The sequence below is a fragment of the Gigantopelta aegis genome, chromosome 6 (genome assembly GCF_016097555.1).
Source record: "Gigantopelta aegis isolate Gae_Host chromosome 6, Gae_host_genome, whole genome shotgun sequence".
Lineage (NCBI taxonomy): Eukaryota > Metazoa > Mollusca > Gastropoda > Neomphalida > Peltospiridae > Gigantopelta > Gigantopelta aegis.
Window position 1 is genome coordinate 87,352,097 of NC_054704.1, and position 14,155 is coordinate 87,366,251.

The 14,155-nt window shown below is 41.0% G+C and overlaps 1 protein-coding gene across 2 annotated transcripts in view; it reads right to left on the reverse strand.

Annotated features, from left to right (window-relative positions):
• The window catches only part of LOC121375184 (glutamate receptor ionotropic, kainate 2-like), a 44,818-nt gene continuing 30,663 nt past the window's right edge, over nucleotides 1-14,155 (reverse strand). For both annotated transcript variants that reach the window (XM_041502475.1, XM_041502476.1), the window contains exons 10-13: nucleotides 7,792-7,995; nucleotides 5,432-6,261; nucleotides 4,282-4,465; nucleotides 1-2,435 (exon numbers count right to left, since the gene is read on the reverse strand). In XM_041502475.1, the coding sequence (XP_041358409.1) occupies nucleotides 2,358-2,435; nucleotides 4,282-4,465; nucleotides 5,432-6,261; nucleotides 7,792-7,995 (1,296 nt within the window). In that variant the 3' untranslated portion in view covers nucleotides 1-2,357. The remainder of the gene's footprint in view (nucleotides 2,436-4,281; nucleotides 4,466-5,431; nucleotides 6,262-7,791; nucleotides 7,996-14,155) is intronic.

Below are 14,155 nucleotides of genomic sequence, written 5' to 3' on the forward strand. Positions count from 1 at the left end.
TTGAAATCTTGATTTAATTCATAACAAAAAAAATGCATACAAAACCTTATTTTAATGTACCATTTGCATATCCATAGCTTGTCTCTTTATATTTCACTTTTGTCAACTCTCTCTCTCTCTCTCTCTCTCTCTCTCTCTCTCTCTCTCTCTCTCTCTCTCTCTCTCTCTCTCTCTCTCTCTCTCTCTCGCTTACTCGATCGTCCTCGGTCAATCTCACAGATAAATTCAGTACATAATAAAAGTAACTATTAAATTAAACTACCCTACACACTACATTAAAAATTAGTTTAAATTTATTCACCTTAAACGCATCATCCAAAGTCTGTAATTTAACGTCAACAATAACGGTAAATGGAACCTTAATACAATATACAAGCAATATACTAGTAAATATATCCAGCAAATGCCCTACAGTCGTAATACTGTAATAGTTCACATTGTTAGTATCTATGACATCGTACTGTGACATGTACCAACAGTGAAAACAACCGGCTGGTTTACACCAGTGATACACTCTATTGCCTATTACTAACGCTGCTGATCCAAGAGGTTCAAACGGTCCGGTTTTGGAAATCTCGTCACCTCCCCCTCGAATATCCTAAATCTACTCTTGATTATGATACTCTCGTTTTCACAAAAATCCAGGTATGTTCACAATATTTCTCCAGTTTTAACATAATTAGTATCTATTGTCATATACATATACGGACTAGGAGGGATGATGGAATGCTAAATGATCCCCGGACACATCACACTTAATAATTGGTAATTTAGCCTGAATATAATATGATATAGTAATGAGATCTTGTATATTTATCACACACACACACACACACACACACACACACACACACGATAACGCTGCAACTTCCAGATATACTGATGCGTAAGTGGGCATTCTCGCTGTGCGACTTGTAGTAACAACTCGTTATTTTCGTGCTTATAGCCAATTAAGGTTCAAGCACGATGTCTTGGGTACACACCTCAGCTATCTGGGCTGTCTGTACAGGACAGTGAGTTAGTGGTTATTGGTTAGTGACGGAAAAGTCGGTATAGTGGTCTTACACCTATCCACTGGTAACAACGTATAGCATGCGAGTTGTGGTAATGAATTTTTCCATACGTCTAGAAAATTGTTAACACTGGTTCTTACAATATAATTTGAGAGCATTCTGTCAGCCGTTACTACAAGATGCACAAAGAGAATTATATTTACTGTAACGCTCTTTGGATCCTTGTGAAATATAAACATTGCCCAGTCGGCTCTATGGTCTACACATAAAAAAAGACTGGAAAAATACGAGTTTTATCAACTTCGTACCAGTATGCTTCACAATAAACATCAGTACAATATGAATGTTATAATATTGCATTATATGTACATGTAGACTGTTTCAAAATACTAAACCAAGTGTCCAGGGCCCGTGCTTATAAAACCTTTAGAGTCCAGACTCAATCTCTAATGACGTCACACGCATACAATTTGTATGGCGTTGCCATGACGTTCACGTCTCAGACTATATTAGAGTCTAGACTCTAAATTGTCATGGACAGAAGAGCCGGCCGAGGTCGGCTCTTGTGCCCAGGACAGGTGTGCGCTACAACGCTTGCTCTAAATGTGCACGTAAAGCCCTATGACCTGACCTGATCAGACTATAAACGTTTTACAAGCACCGGGCCTGATACTAGTAACCATCTGTAACACCTGCACCGAAACTGGTCACTGGCGAATTCAGAGACTAAATCCGGGGTGGGCGTGCCTGAACCTTTATTGGATATGGGCACGTTAATAGAGTTCCCGTTCCCGATCTGTAAGACCTAACGACCATAATTTGAATTGTTCTGATGTATCGTGAAACAGTTACTCCTTTTCTGACCATTTCACAATACACTATTGTGATAAGGAAATGCAAATGTTATCAAGATGGCGTCAATGTCTGCTCCACAATAAAAGTAAAAAAACCTGTGACAATACGAACACTATAAAAATGGTATTAGAGTTCCAGCAGTTTATAACTGGAGACTATGAAGACAATGTGAATGTTCACCGCTTGGCTTACCACAAACAATTATCTTTGGCACAATGTCAGAAATACTACAAATGGGATATTTGGTTTTCACGGTCGGCTTGCCACAACTGTATTAGAAATTTCGCATAAATCAAACACAGGACTGATTTGCCTTGGTAATCTCCACACTTGGACTCCTATGTCGTTATAATGCATGTCCGTGATTACCAGCTTGTCATACTGATTCGGTGGATTGCACACGAACAAATGAAGCATGACGATAGACAATAACTGTGCACATAGTGCTTGGAATCAATCAACAGTCGTGGCTGCCACGTGGTCCTACCATCATAGAAAACTCTCCTTCTCTAGCCTCTCCCTGGGCGGGTGGTCATGTACCGAATTGTTGACTTCTTTCTTTTCAGCCTGAAATATAGAAAACATTAAATAAGCACAAATGTGATGATTTTGAAAGTTTGGTATTCTTCATTGGAAAATTCTTAATAAAAATATTGTATGGCTGTTCGAGAACTGATCACACGATGAAAGCGGGATGTAATTTGTCTGTATAAACCACCCATACGATAGCATTTTTATTTATACCAAAAGTGCATAGATAACTTATTACGGCAGACCTATCAAGCATACTGTAACATAATAATTACGGTTCCCCCTGTCCCCTTTTATCAATAGTGGAACATCTCTTAGTAAAGAATAAATGTTACACACATTTGTAGAAAAAAATCTTTTCGCATGTATTAAGGGATGAATTCACAACCTGTTACGCAAATCATGGTGTATGTAGAAGTCGTCGAGTACGTGATTGATAAACAATAAACAATAAACAATAAAGTTTCCTAAATGTAAAATGCACCATCACGTGTTCTGTCTTAAGGCCGGAATAGCGAGCATGGACTCTGGTGATGACACAGATCATTGATGGCATATGGGCATTAAGCCATCGTCTTAATGCAAAGTTCATGTCTCCTGCATTTTTATTACGACGTGATGGATATTTATAAACAAGGCTGATACCGTGAATAGTGAGGCTTCATCGCAAACCATTTTAGTTAGTACTCTAACAAGAATTGCGGCCCTCCCTGAACATGTTAGGAGTAAAATTATTGTCCACTCTATAACAGAATGAATGAATATTTAACGACACCCCAGCACGAAAAATACATCGGCTATTGGGTGTCAAACTATGGTAAATGCAAAAACAATGCCTCTATAACAGAGACAGACAACACATCTGGCCTGTGAGTACTACGATGGATGCCAAGCTGTGGGGCTCTGCAAACAATCTACTCACGAGAGCCCTTCTTGCGACTCCCACGGAACAAAGGATATAATACAACCAATCGAACGCTGAAGAAGAATTGAGGCTATAATGTTATATAGCGGTATATAGCTAGCATGTATGCTGAGATTTTCGGTAGAACTCGTTTTGAAAGTATAAACTGTAACTGAAAAATGCAAATAGCAATGTTCGCCAAAAGAGGACTTTTAAATACTAGTATCTAATAAGATATTTGATTTCTGCTAAGAAATACGACACTTGTGTAACGCTGAACAAGTATAATTGCTACATACAATGAACACCACAGAGGCGTAGTTTAAAATGTGCTAAGGTGTCGTCAAACAAACATTTCTTTTTGACAGATGTTTAATGGTACACCTACTGCCACGGGCTCAAGCGCGGGTCCAGGATGTTTTGCAGGGTACCTACAAGCAACTACTTGATTGGAAGTTGTATATTACTGACAAATTAATGCACTTTAAAAAAAGTGAGAAAAAAAACCCTTCCGTTTTTTGCGTTTTTGTTAGCAGAGGCACCTTTGAATCCGCGCCTGGGGCTTGGAGTGGAATGAAGGAAGGAAATGTTTTATTTAATGACGCACTCAATACATTCTATTTACAGTTATATGGCGTCAGACATATGGTTAAGGACCACACAGATATTGAGAGAGGAAACCCGCTGTCGCCACTTCATGGGCTACTCTTTTCGATTAGCAGCAAAGGATCTTTTATGTGCACCATCCCACAGACAGGATAGTACATACCACGGCCTTTGTTATATCAGTTGTGGAGCACTGGCTGGAACGAGAAATAGCCGAATGGGTCCACCGACGGGGATCGATCCTAGAGGGGCTTGGAGTGATGCTAGTGGTAGGAAATGTTCAACAATAAATACGAGTATATATAAATAATTTAACCCTTACTTGTTGCTATGTCTCGAACTAACATGATGAATACTCATAGTAATTTATACCTTGTTGAAGTCCTTGGGTTTCACCAGCACTCTGCCGAAATATTCACCCACACACACGACGGCAGCGATGACGATGCCACCGACGAGGATGAAGAAGACGCCGGCGACGTTTTCAATCTGCAGCTCCGACGTTTCGTCTGTTGACGGCTTCCCGAGATCAGGGCAATTCCGACTCCCCCACCATCTGTAGAAGATAAAACAAACCGCTACATATCCACCCTAGGTTCGGATTCAGGCGGATGCCCAAGGGCCCCAGACCCCCTATTTTTTGTCAAACAATATATATTACAGAATGCACAAAAATGCAAACTTATGCCGTCCATCGGTCAAAGACATGTTTGGCCCCCGTTCCTTTAGTGTGAGTGCTGGTAAGAAATGGAATGAACTTCCAGACACTCTTAAAAATGCCCCAAATCTTATATCGTTAATTTTTTTTCTTAAAACACATTTGTATATCCAGTACATTTAATTATCCAGTTTGACTTTTTATCTCCCCCTCTTAAGCATTTATAATAACTCATATTTATTTGTTATTTTAGTATTATCCTACAAATTGTTTTACTATGTTAATGTTTTAACCATGTCATTTTAATTATGTAATGCGCTTTAGTAAGTATTTTATTAGTTTTGTACAAAAATAACAGAAGTATGGAGAAAAAAGAGGAATTATGCCAGGCTGATTTTTTTAAATTGTCGATCAGGTTACTATAAATAACACGTTTTTAACATTGGGAAAGAATAAAATGTTTGGATAACATACTGCAGGGTAAATGGTTTCTACAGGTGCTGTACAGTTCCATTAATACATTAAGATAGAAAGATAGGATGGCGTTAAAAAAATATTACTATATGTATATGAAAGAAATCGGTTACTAAAAAACTTGGCAAATAAACAAAACATATATTGAGATTATATCACGGTTCCAGAAATGGCAGGAAAGTTAAGTACTGACTACAGAATTTATTACACTAAAACGCAAAGCCAAACACTGGAATTTTCCTGTTGTGTTATCAACTATGATAGAACATTTATTTGTCTGGCGTTATTGAATCTGTTCTTAGTTGCGTCTGTTATGAGACCTTTAAATACAGATATCACTGTCAGTAGAGCACTGAATTATTGTTTTGTCTGTTACGGAAATATACTTACTTATTTTCCAACATATGCAGAATCCCCTGATCACTCAACTTGAGGATCGCCATCGACACTTCTTCCCTATAGGTGGCACCAGGCGGAACCCCAATGCCAAATCCCTTGGGATCAAACGGCGGATCAATCTCCATAACGTTGCAGTCAATAATCGTCTTGAACTTGTTAACGGTCGTGTCCCAGAAAAAAGCGTAGTTCTCCTCCTTGACCTTTTTGTAACCTTCGTCCGTGTCCTTGACCATGGAGTCCGGCTCGATCTCGCTCATCTGAGCCCACATCTTGGCGAAGTGCTCGATGTTGGTGTTCTTAAAGAAGGACATCACTCCGCTGTCCTGGACAGTCCCGTACTTTATCTTGGTCTGCTGAGCCAGATCGCTGACCGTTTTTATGGGCGTGTTGATCTTCTTCACGGTGAGGAATGCGGCCAGATTGGCGGTGTAAGAGGATATGAGGATCAACGCGAAGAACCACCAGGAGCTGGTGAGGATGCGTCCGGGGATGGTGGAAGGAGAAGAGTCTGTGTTTCCCTGGAGCAGAGAGCCGAAGATGAACCAGAAACTTTCCCTGACGGAGATCTTCGGCGTCTTGCGGGTCCGTGACGCCCCGACGCGTTCCAGGATATACAGGATGATGCTGACGACGACGAAGGCGCCCATGGTGCAGATCCACACGATGGGGGAGAGGGGGTTGAGGAACTCGAAGTACGAGACCTCCCTCTTGGGGATGCGCAGCAGCACGCTGATGTAGCGCGTCATGAACGGCTTGGTGAAGTCCACCGCCTCCTCGCGGTGCGAGTTGATGCTCAGAGGAGCCACAGACATCGTGGCGTTCTGGAAAATAAGAAATGTTTCAGGTAATATTGTGTTATCATAATTCTGGATTTTTAAAAAAATAAAACCAGCATTAAGAATATAATTATGTCGTATAACAAACACTATTAGTTTCAAGAACAATGTTCAAACCAAGCAGACATACTTCGCCATAATTCTTAGGGATTAGTGAAACCATTTATAAAACAAAACACTGAATATAGTCAATCACGGCATTCACGCTCCATTCCAGAATAGATTATTTGCGTGCTTATATTCACATAAAGTGCAAGCACGATTTCCCAGGAACACCTCAATTATGTGGGCTATGTGCTTCAAGGACAGGAGTTAATGATGAGATGAGAAAGAGACAAGCGGCTTTAGAGGCCATTACTCACTATGCCACTTAATGCCAGACCAACACACGGACTTTATTAAACTGTTTTTCCCCATCCCATCCAGTGACACACAACTGGTATATCAAAGGCCGTGGTATGTGCTGTCCTGTCTGCACAAAAATGCTTATAGAAGATCCCTATAAAAGATCCCGTGCTCCCTTAATGAAAAAATGTAGCGGGTTTCCTCTCAAGACTACATATTAGAATACCAGTGTTGATCCCCAATAGGCGATGATTAACTAATCAATGTGGGCTAGTGGTGTCGTTAAACAAAACAAACAAACTTTATGTCCACGTAATATTTAATCACGATTTCCTAGGTACACACCTCAGTTATAGACAAATCATTATAGACATCATTAATCAATACGCCATTTAATCGCAGACCATCAGACTGACTTTATTAAACTGCACAGAACTAACAGAACTGTACCCCAGCTAACAACTTCCCGATCAAGCCGTTCTCCAGACGACTGTCAACTTACCCCAGCTAACAACTCCCATATCAAGCCCTTCTCGAGACGACTGCCGAACGTACCCCAGCTAACAACTACCCTATCAAGCCGTTCTCGAGACGACTGCCGAACGTACCCCAGCTAACAACTACCTGATCAAGCCGTTCTCGAGACGACTGCCGAACGTACCCCAGCTAACAACTACCCGATCAAACCGTTCTCGAACGACTGCCGAACGTACCCCAGCTAACAACTACCCGATCAAGGAGTTCTCGAGACGACTGTCGAACGTACCCAAGCTAACAACTACCCGACCAAGCCGTTCCACTTGCCGTTATCGAGACGACTGTCAACTTACCCCAGCTAACAACTCCCATATCAAGCCGTTCTCGAGATGACTGTCGAACTTACCCCAGCTAGCAACTCCCCGATCAAGCCGTTCTCAAGACGACTGTCAAACTTACCCCAGCTAGCAACTCCCCGATCAAGCCGTTCCACTTGCCGTTGTCGAGACGACTGTCAACTTACCCCAGCTAACAGCTCCCATATCAAGCTGTTCTCGAGATGACTGTCGAACTTACCCTAGCTAGCAACTCCCCGATCAAGCCGTTCCACTTGCCGTTGTCGAGACGACTGTCAACTTACCCCAGCTAACAACTCCCATATCAAGCCGTTCTCGAGACGACTGTCGAACTTACCCCAGCTAGCAACTCCCCGATCAAGCCGTTCCACTCGCCGTTGTCGAGACGACTGCCGAACTTGCCGTCGTGCACCAGGTAGATTTCGAAGCCGAAATCCAACATGCTCGCCACGCGCTGCAGCAGGTCGACAGCGAACCCCTCAAATCGGTCGTTACCGCGGCGAAGGTGGGCGTCTCGCTTCAACATCGTGAACGGCTTCTCCTGAAATAATTCACAACAGAACTTTAAAACTCTAACAACATTCTTCTGCGGCATACGAGGATGATGAAAATATAGATTTAGTGACAAGACGGTTTATATGACGTCATCATTAAATATATAAAGTCCAGATTTACAGAAAAGAATTGTAAGAAACAAAATGTATTGTATGCATTAAAATACTAAAGTTTTCTTATTTGTATTTCTGAAGAAAAAAAACAACGTTTGTGTGACGGTACATGCTCTTAAATTTGTTTCGCCTGTGGCGATTTTAATTGTGTTAGAGGGCCGTGTGCAGTTTAATTGCACTTAAGCCCAGATGGGCAACTTGTTATGTAATACTTCGCGCAATCGGGCATTCCAATATGCACTTAGTCCAGCTGTGGAGGCCATGTGGCGAGTAGTTACGTAATACCTCTGCGAGTGCGGGTTTTACAACCGTGATTTGGCGACGATGGCGTCAGTAAGTCTGACGATCAGAGAGAAATAATACCGCTTGGTCGCGTTGGAAATATCAGATGATAGGGGGAGGTACCGCCTTGTACCCCCAGGCGAATTCTGATTTTATAATAAATAGCTAGTTTTTAGAGATATCGAGGAGAAACGAAAAGGAAGCTTCCCGGGAACGTTAGTCCGTTTGGACTTTGGTAAATATCATTTCTGCTCTGTGTATAACCTTGATGTGATTGATGTGACTTTAAATATTTTGATACTGTATTATACCAATATTCTTTAGACAGTGTCTTCGGTCATCTGACGAAGTAAATCGTAGACTTTTTGTTCTAACATTATATGAGTATTTGGTAATATAAAGCTTAGCCAGTCATCCTAGAGGACCTAGGTAAACTGTAGGTTATTGTCTTTATTGTGATAGGTACCAGTATTAATTCTGTGTTACAAGATTACTGAAAGAGTAGTTAAGGGTTAATTAAAAATTAACCCGTTAGGAATAGAGCTGTAATTCCTTTATTAATTAAGTTCCCCAAGAAGCGTTTCTCAATTATCACACGTGTGGGTGTGGTGTAACGGTGAAGTGATTCGCATATTGTGTAACTGGACACCTAGAGATTAACTAATTAAGTGATCAGTTCTGGGTTGTTATTATTGCTGTTATTAATTAACTACTACAGCTGTACATTTGTCAGCGTAGGATAATACAGATTCCAAAGTGTATTGTGTTTTGTTGTGTTTCTAGTGAGCTAAACGTGCTATAATAATATATACTTTATATAAGATCGTATCTCTGATCATACCTAGAGACGAGCCATACTAGGGTTTAACCGCCTGTTACAGAGAGATCTAATAGATATACAGTTAGGAGAGATATTTTGATAATCGTGTTTTATTCAGTTAGGGGTATTATAGAATCCCCGTGACAGGAGTAGAAAATTGGGGGCTCGTCCGGGATCTGAAACGGGACATGCATATTTAAAAAAGTATTGTTTGTAAATGGGGGCTTTATAAATTAATTTTACAAATTAACCAGAAGTAGCACGTTGTTCACTAGAAAATTAATTAATAATAAGTGCGTCATATCTAAACATGGATAAGAATTTGCTGGATAGGCCTACGCTCAGTGTAGTGGAGATTAAGCGAGCACGTAAGGCCGAGTTAGTTGAAATCGCGGGTGAGCGAGAAATTGATTTAACATCAGCTAAAACCTTAGGAGATATAAGGACAATTATTATCCAGGAAGTTTTTGGTGATAGTCCTGTTATGGAAGACAGTGAGATTGTTCCAGAGATAGAAATAAATGAGTTAAGTGTGGAACAACAATTAGCTTTTAAAAAGCTTGAGTACGAAAGAGAAGAACGTGCATTAGATAGAGAGAGAGATAGAGAAGATAGAGAGAGAGATAGAGAAGATAGAGAGAGAGAGATAGAGAGAGATAGAGAGGATAGAGAGAGGGATAGAGAGAGAGAGAGAGAGAAAGAGAGGATAGGGATAGAGAATTCCAGTTAGAAAAATTAAAAGTGGAACATGAGTTAAAGTTGAATACTGAAGAAGTCAGACGAGAAGCCGGAAATGAGTTTAACATGTCGGAGGCTTATAGATCAGTGCCTGTATTTGATGACCAGGAGGTAGATATGTTTTTCCAACTTTTTGAACGGGCCGCTAAGCAGCTAAATTGGCCGCAGTCTAAGTGGACATTGTTAGCCGTGTCTAAGTTTAAGGGGAAGGCTAGTGTAGCTTATAATTCAATGAGTGATGAGCGAGCAAGTCAGTACGACCTAGTTAAGGTGGCAGTGTTGAGGGCGTATGAATTACGTCTGGATGGATTATCGTTTACGGTATAGCGAGTTGAGAAAAACGCAGGGTCAGTCTTATAGTGAGTTTGTGGCTAAGAAGGCAGGGATGTTTGATAAATGGGTTGTTTCTCATCAGGTAGAGTCATATACCGAGTTACGGGAGTTGTTGATCTTACAGGACATTAAAAATGGATTACCAGTTAGCTTACGTATTCATTTAGAGGATCGTGATGTCAAAAGGATAGAGGAGGCAGGTATAGTGGCAGATGATTACGTGTTAATACACAAAGCTCAGGCAGTACCGGGTAGCTCTTTACAACAGGGTGATAAGAAGAAATTTCAGCCAGGTTTTCCCCGGGAAAGTAACTATCGGGGAGAGTCATCTAGTTGGTCAGCTAGTCAGGCAAGGAATGTACCTGGTGGGCAAAGTAAGGATAGACCTGCATTATCAGCCAATGAACTAACTTTTCGTCCACAGTGCAGTTACTGTAAAAAGGATAACCATCTAATCGGGGACTGTTTTAAAAGGAAACGCGATAATGCGCAAGTGGTCGGTTTAGTGAGGTCAGCTCCGTTAGCGAGAGAGTTAATGGTTAGTCCCATGGCAGAGAAAGTAAATCCGTATGTGTCCACTGGTATGGTTTGTGATGTGAAACAAGAGTTGTGTTCTAAGGCAATATCAATCTATAGAGATACCGGGCGTAGTCAGAGTCTGATAACGCAAAAGTGTTTAGCTGGTATTGAAAATTCAGATACAGGACATAGTTTGGCTTTAAGCTCGGTTACTGGAGAAAAAATGGTTGTCAGGTTACATAAGGTTTTCTTGTGTTCGAAGTTTGTGACGGGACCAGTCATTATGGGTGTTGTGAAGGACTTGCCTGTTGAAAACATAGGAGTTTTGTTGGGAAATGATTTGACTAGTCAGTGTTGTCAGCCGAAATGTGACCAACTGTTAATTAAAGACAGCACGTTACCAATAAAAGAGTGTGAGGTTGATGAGATTAGTTATCCTGCGTGTGTAAAGACTAGGGCTATGGCCAGTAGGTTAGCACGGGACCTAGAGGATATTTGTGATTTGTCTGATACGTGTGTGAGCCATGAAATTGGAGTGGATGAGGTTATCAGTAAAATGGTAGATAAGTCAACTGACAAATTAAATGTGGTGGAACCTGTTGATCTCCCGCAGAGGGGAATTGAACCAGTTGTGTTTGATAGAGGGGATTCACCTTGTAATAGACAAGAGTTAGTTCTAGAGCAGGGGGCTGATCCAAGTTTGTTGGCAGCTCGCACTACCTTGTTAACTGTGGACAAGGGAGTATTAATGAATAGGAGAGTTAGGGATAGGAAGGCTAGGAAGCAAATGAGCCATGCTCAGAGCAAAATAAAATCAGTGTTTGATAGGAAGGCTAAGAGTCGGGAATTTAAACCAGGGGATAAGGTGCTGCTGTACCTTCCCATTAAACGGGGTTCATTACAGAACAGGTATTTCGGGCCCTATGTTGTGCACAAACGGGTTAATGAGACAGGGTATGTGATAAACACTCCTGATAGGGTTAGGAAAAGTAGGTATTGTCACATCAATTTGCTAAAAGGTTATTTTGACAGACTGCCGATAGTTCCAGAGAGACCGGTCCAAATTGAGAGACACTCAATTTCCTGTGATGACGTCAAGACTGCAGAGGTGAAGTTGGCCAACGGCCAGATTCTAGCAGACTTGAACCCCCAGCGAGCAAAGTTGACTACGTTGAAACAAGACAATGTTTCCATTTGTCAGGACCTTCCAACGGTTACTAATACCTTAAGCCAGGATGTGCGCCTGGAATCCAACGCTACACCGATTCGACAGCATACCTATCGGAGAAAACCTGGAAAACGTGCGACGCTGAAAAAGAAGGAAACGAAGTTCCATTGGTCAGGTGAATGCGAGAAGTCATTCAACCGTCTCAAGCAGAGGCGCTACTCGTCTGCCGTGATGGCAGCACCAGACTACCGAATGCCGATCAAGCTAGCTGTGGGTGCCAGTGACGTGGGTGCTGGAGCTGTGCTGTTCCAAGAAGACGAAGACGGACTGGACCATCCTAATGAAAGCCTCCAACCAGAGAGTTTTGAGATGGAGTCTTCTTCTGCAAGAATACCCAATTACCATTGAACATATCAAGGGCACATCCAATGTAATCACTGATGCCCTGTCCCGAAGTTGAACGTTATGATAATGTGTTGACATTCTTTATTTCTGTTTTGTTTATATATATTTTATTTGTATACCAGGGACTCAGAGACTCAGTGTGATTACTGGTAGTCACCTTATTATTACATGTGTTATAAATGCCCGTATGCGTCGGTTAACGCACCTTTTTGTTTTAATGTAGTATATTTCCCTATTCCTAGAGTAGAGGAAATATCCTTTTTGAGGTGGGTGTGTGTGACGGTACATGCTCTTAAATTTGTTTCGCCTGTGGCGATTTTAATTGTGTTAGAGGGCCGTGTGCAGTTTAATTGCACTTAAGCCCAAATGGGCAACTTGTTATGTAATACTTCGCGCGATCGGGCATTCCAATATGCACTTAGTCCAGCTGTGGAGGCCATGTGGCGAGTAGTTACGTAATACCTCTGCGAGTGCGGGTTTTACAACCGTGATTTGGCGACGATGGCGTCAGTAAGTCTGACGATCAGAGAGAAATAATACCGCTTGGTCGCGTTGGAAATATCAGATGATAGGGGGAGGTACCGCCTTGTACCCCCAGGAGAATTCTGATTTTTTAATAAATAGCTAGTTTTTAGAGATATCGAGGAGAAACGAAAAGGAAGCTTCCCGGGAACGTTAGTCCGTTTGGACTTTGGTAAATATCATTTCTGCTCTGTGTATAACCTTGATGTGATTGATGTGACTTTAAATATTTTGATACTGTATTATACCAATATTCTTTAGACAGTGTCTTCGGTCATCTGACGAAGTAAATCGTAGACTTTTTGTTCTAACATTATATGAGTATTTGGTAATATAAAGCTTAGCCAGTCATCCTAGAGGACCTAGGTAAACTGTAGGTTATTGTCTTTATTGTGATAGGTACCAGTATTAATTCTGTGTTACAAGATTACTGAAAGAGTAGTTAAGGGTTAATTAAAAATTAACCCGTTAGGAATAGAGCTGTAATTCCTTTATTAATTAAGTTCCCCAAGAAGCGTTTCTCAATTATCACACGTGTGGGTGTGGTGTAACGGTGAAGTGATTCGCATATTGTGTAACTGGACACCTAGAGATTAACTAATTAAGTGATCAGTTCTGGGTTGTTATTATTGCTGTTATTAATTAACTACTACAGCTGTACATTTGTCAGCGTAGGATAATACAGATTCCAAAGTGTATTGTGTTTTGTTGTGTTTCTAGTGAGCTAAACGTGCTATAATAATATATACTTTATATAAGATCGTATCTCTGATCATACCTAGAGACGAGCCATACTAGGGTTTAACCGCCTGTTACAGAGAGATCTAATAGATATACAGTTAGGAGAGATATTTTGATAATCGTGTTTTATTCAGTTACGGGTATTATAGAATCCCCGTGACAGTTTGCCTTAATCTGAATCGTATCTGTGTACAAGGTAGTCTAAATGACAGGCACAATAGTGAATACGTCCATGTCTTGTCTGTAAGAGGACTGCCACTCTCAAAACTGGTTTAATAAATCAAAACTTTTATAGAACAGATCTCAGTGGAATATATATATATATATATATATATATATATGTTTTTATATGAATCACTGTCACAACAGTGGTAATAGCAGGTGATCATATTCTGCCCACTGTTAAAATATCCGAGTCCTAGGGGCCAGCGTGTTTGTGACTGACACGCACTACGCATGATCTGTTTTATGCGAACAAGAACGGCCAAGGACCCTTCGTGTCATA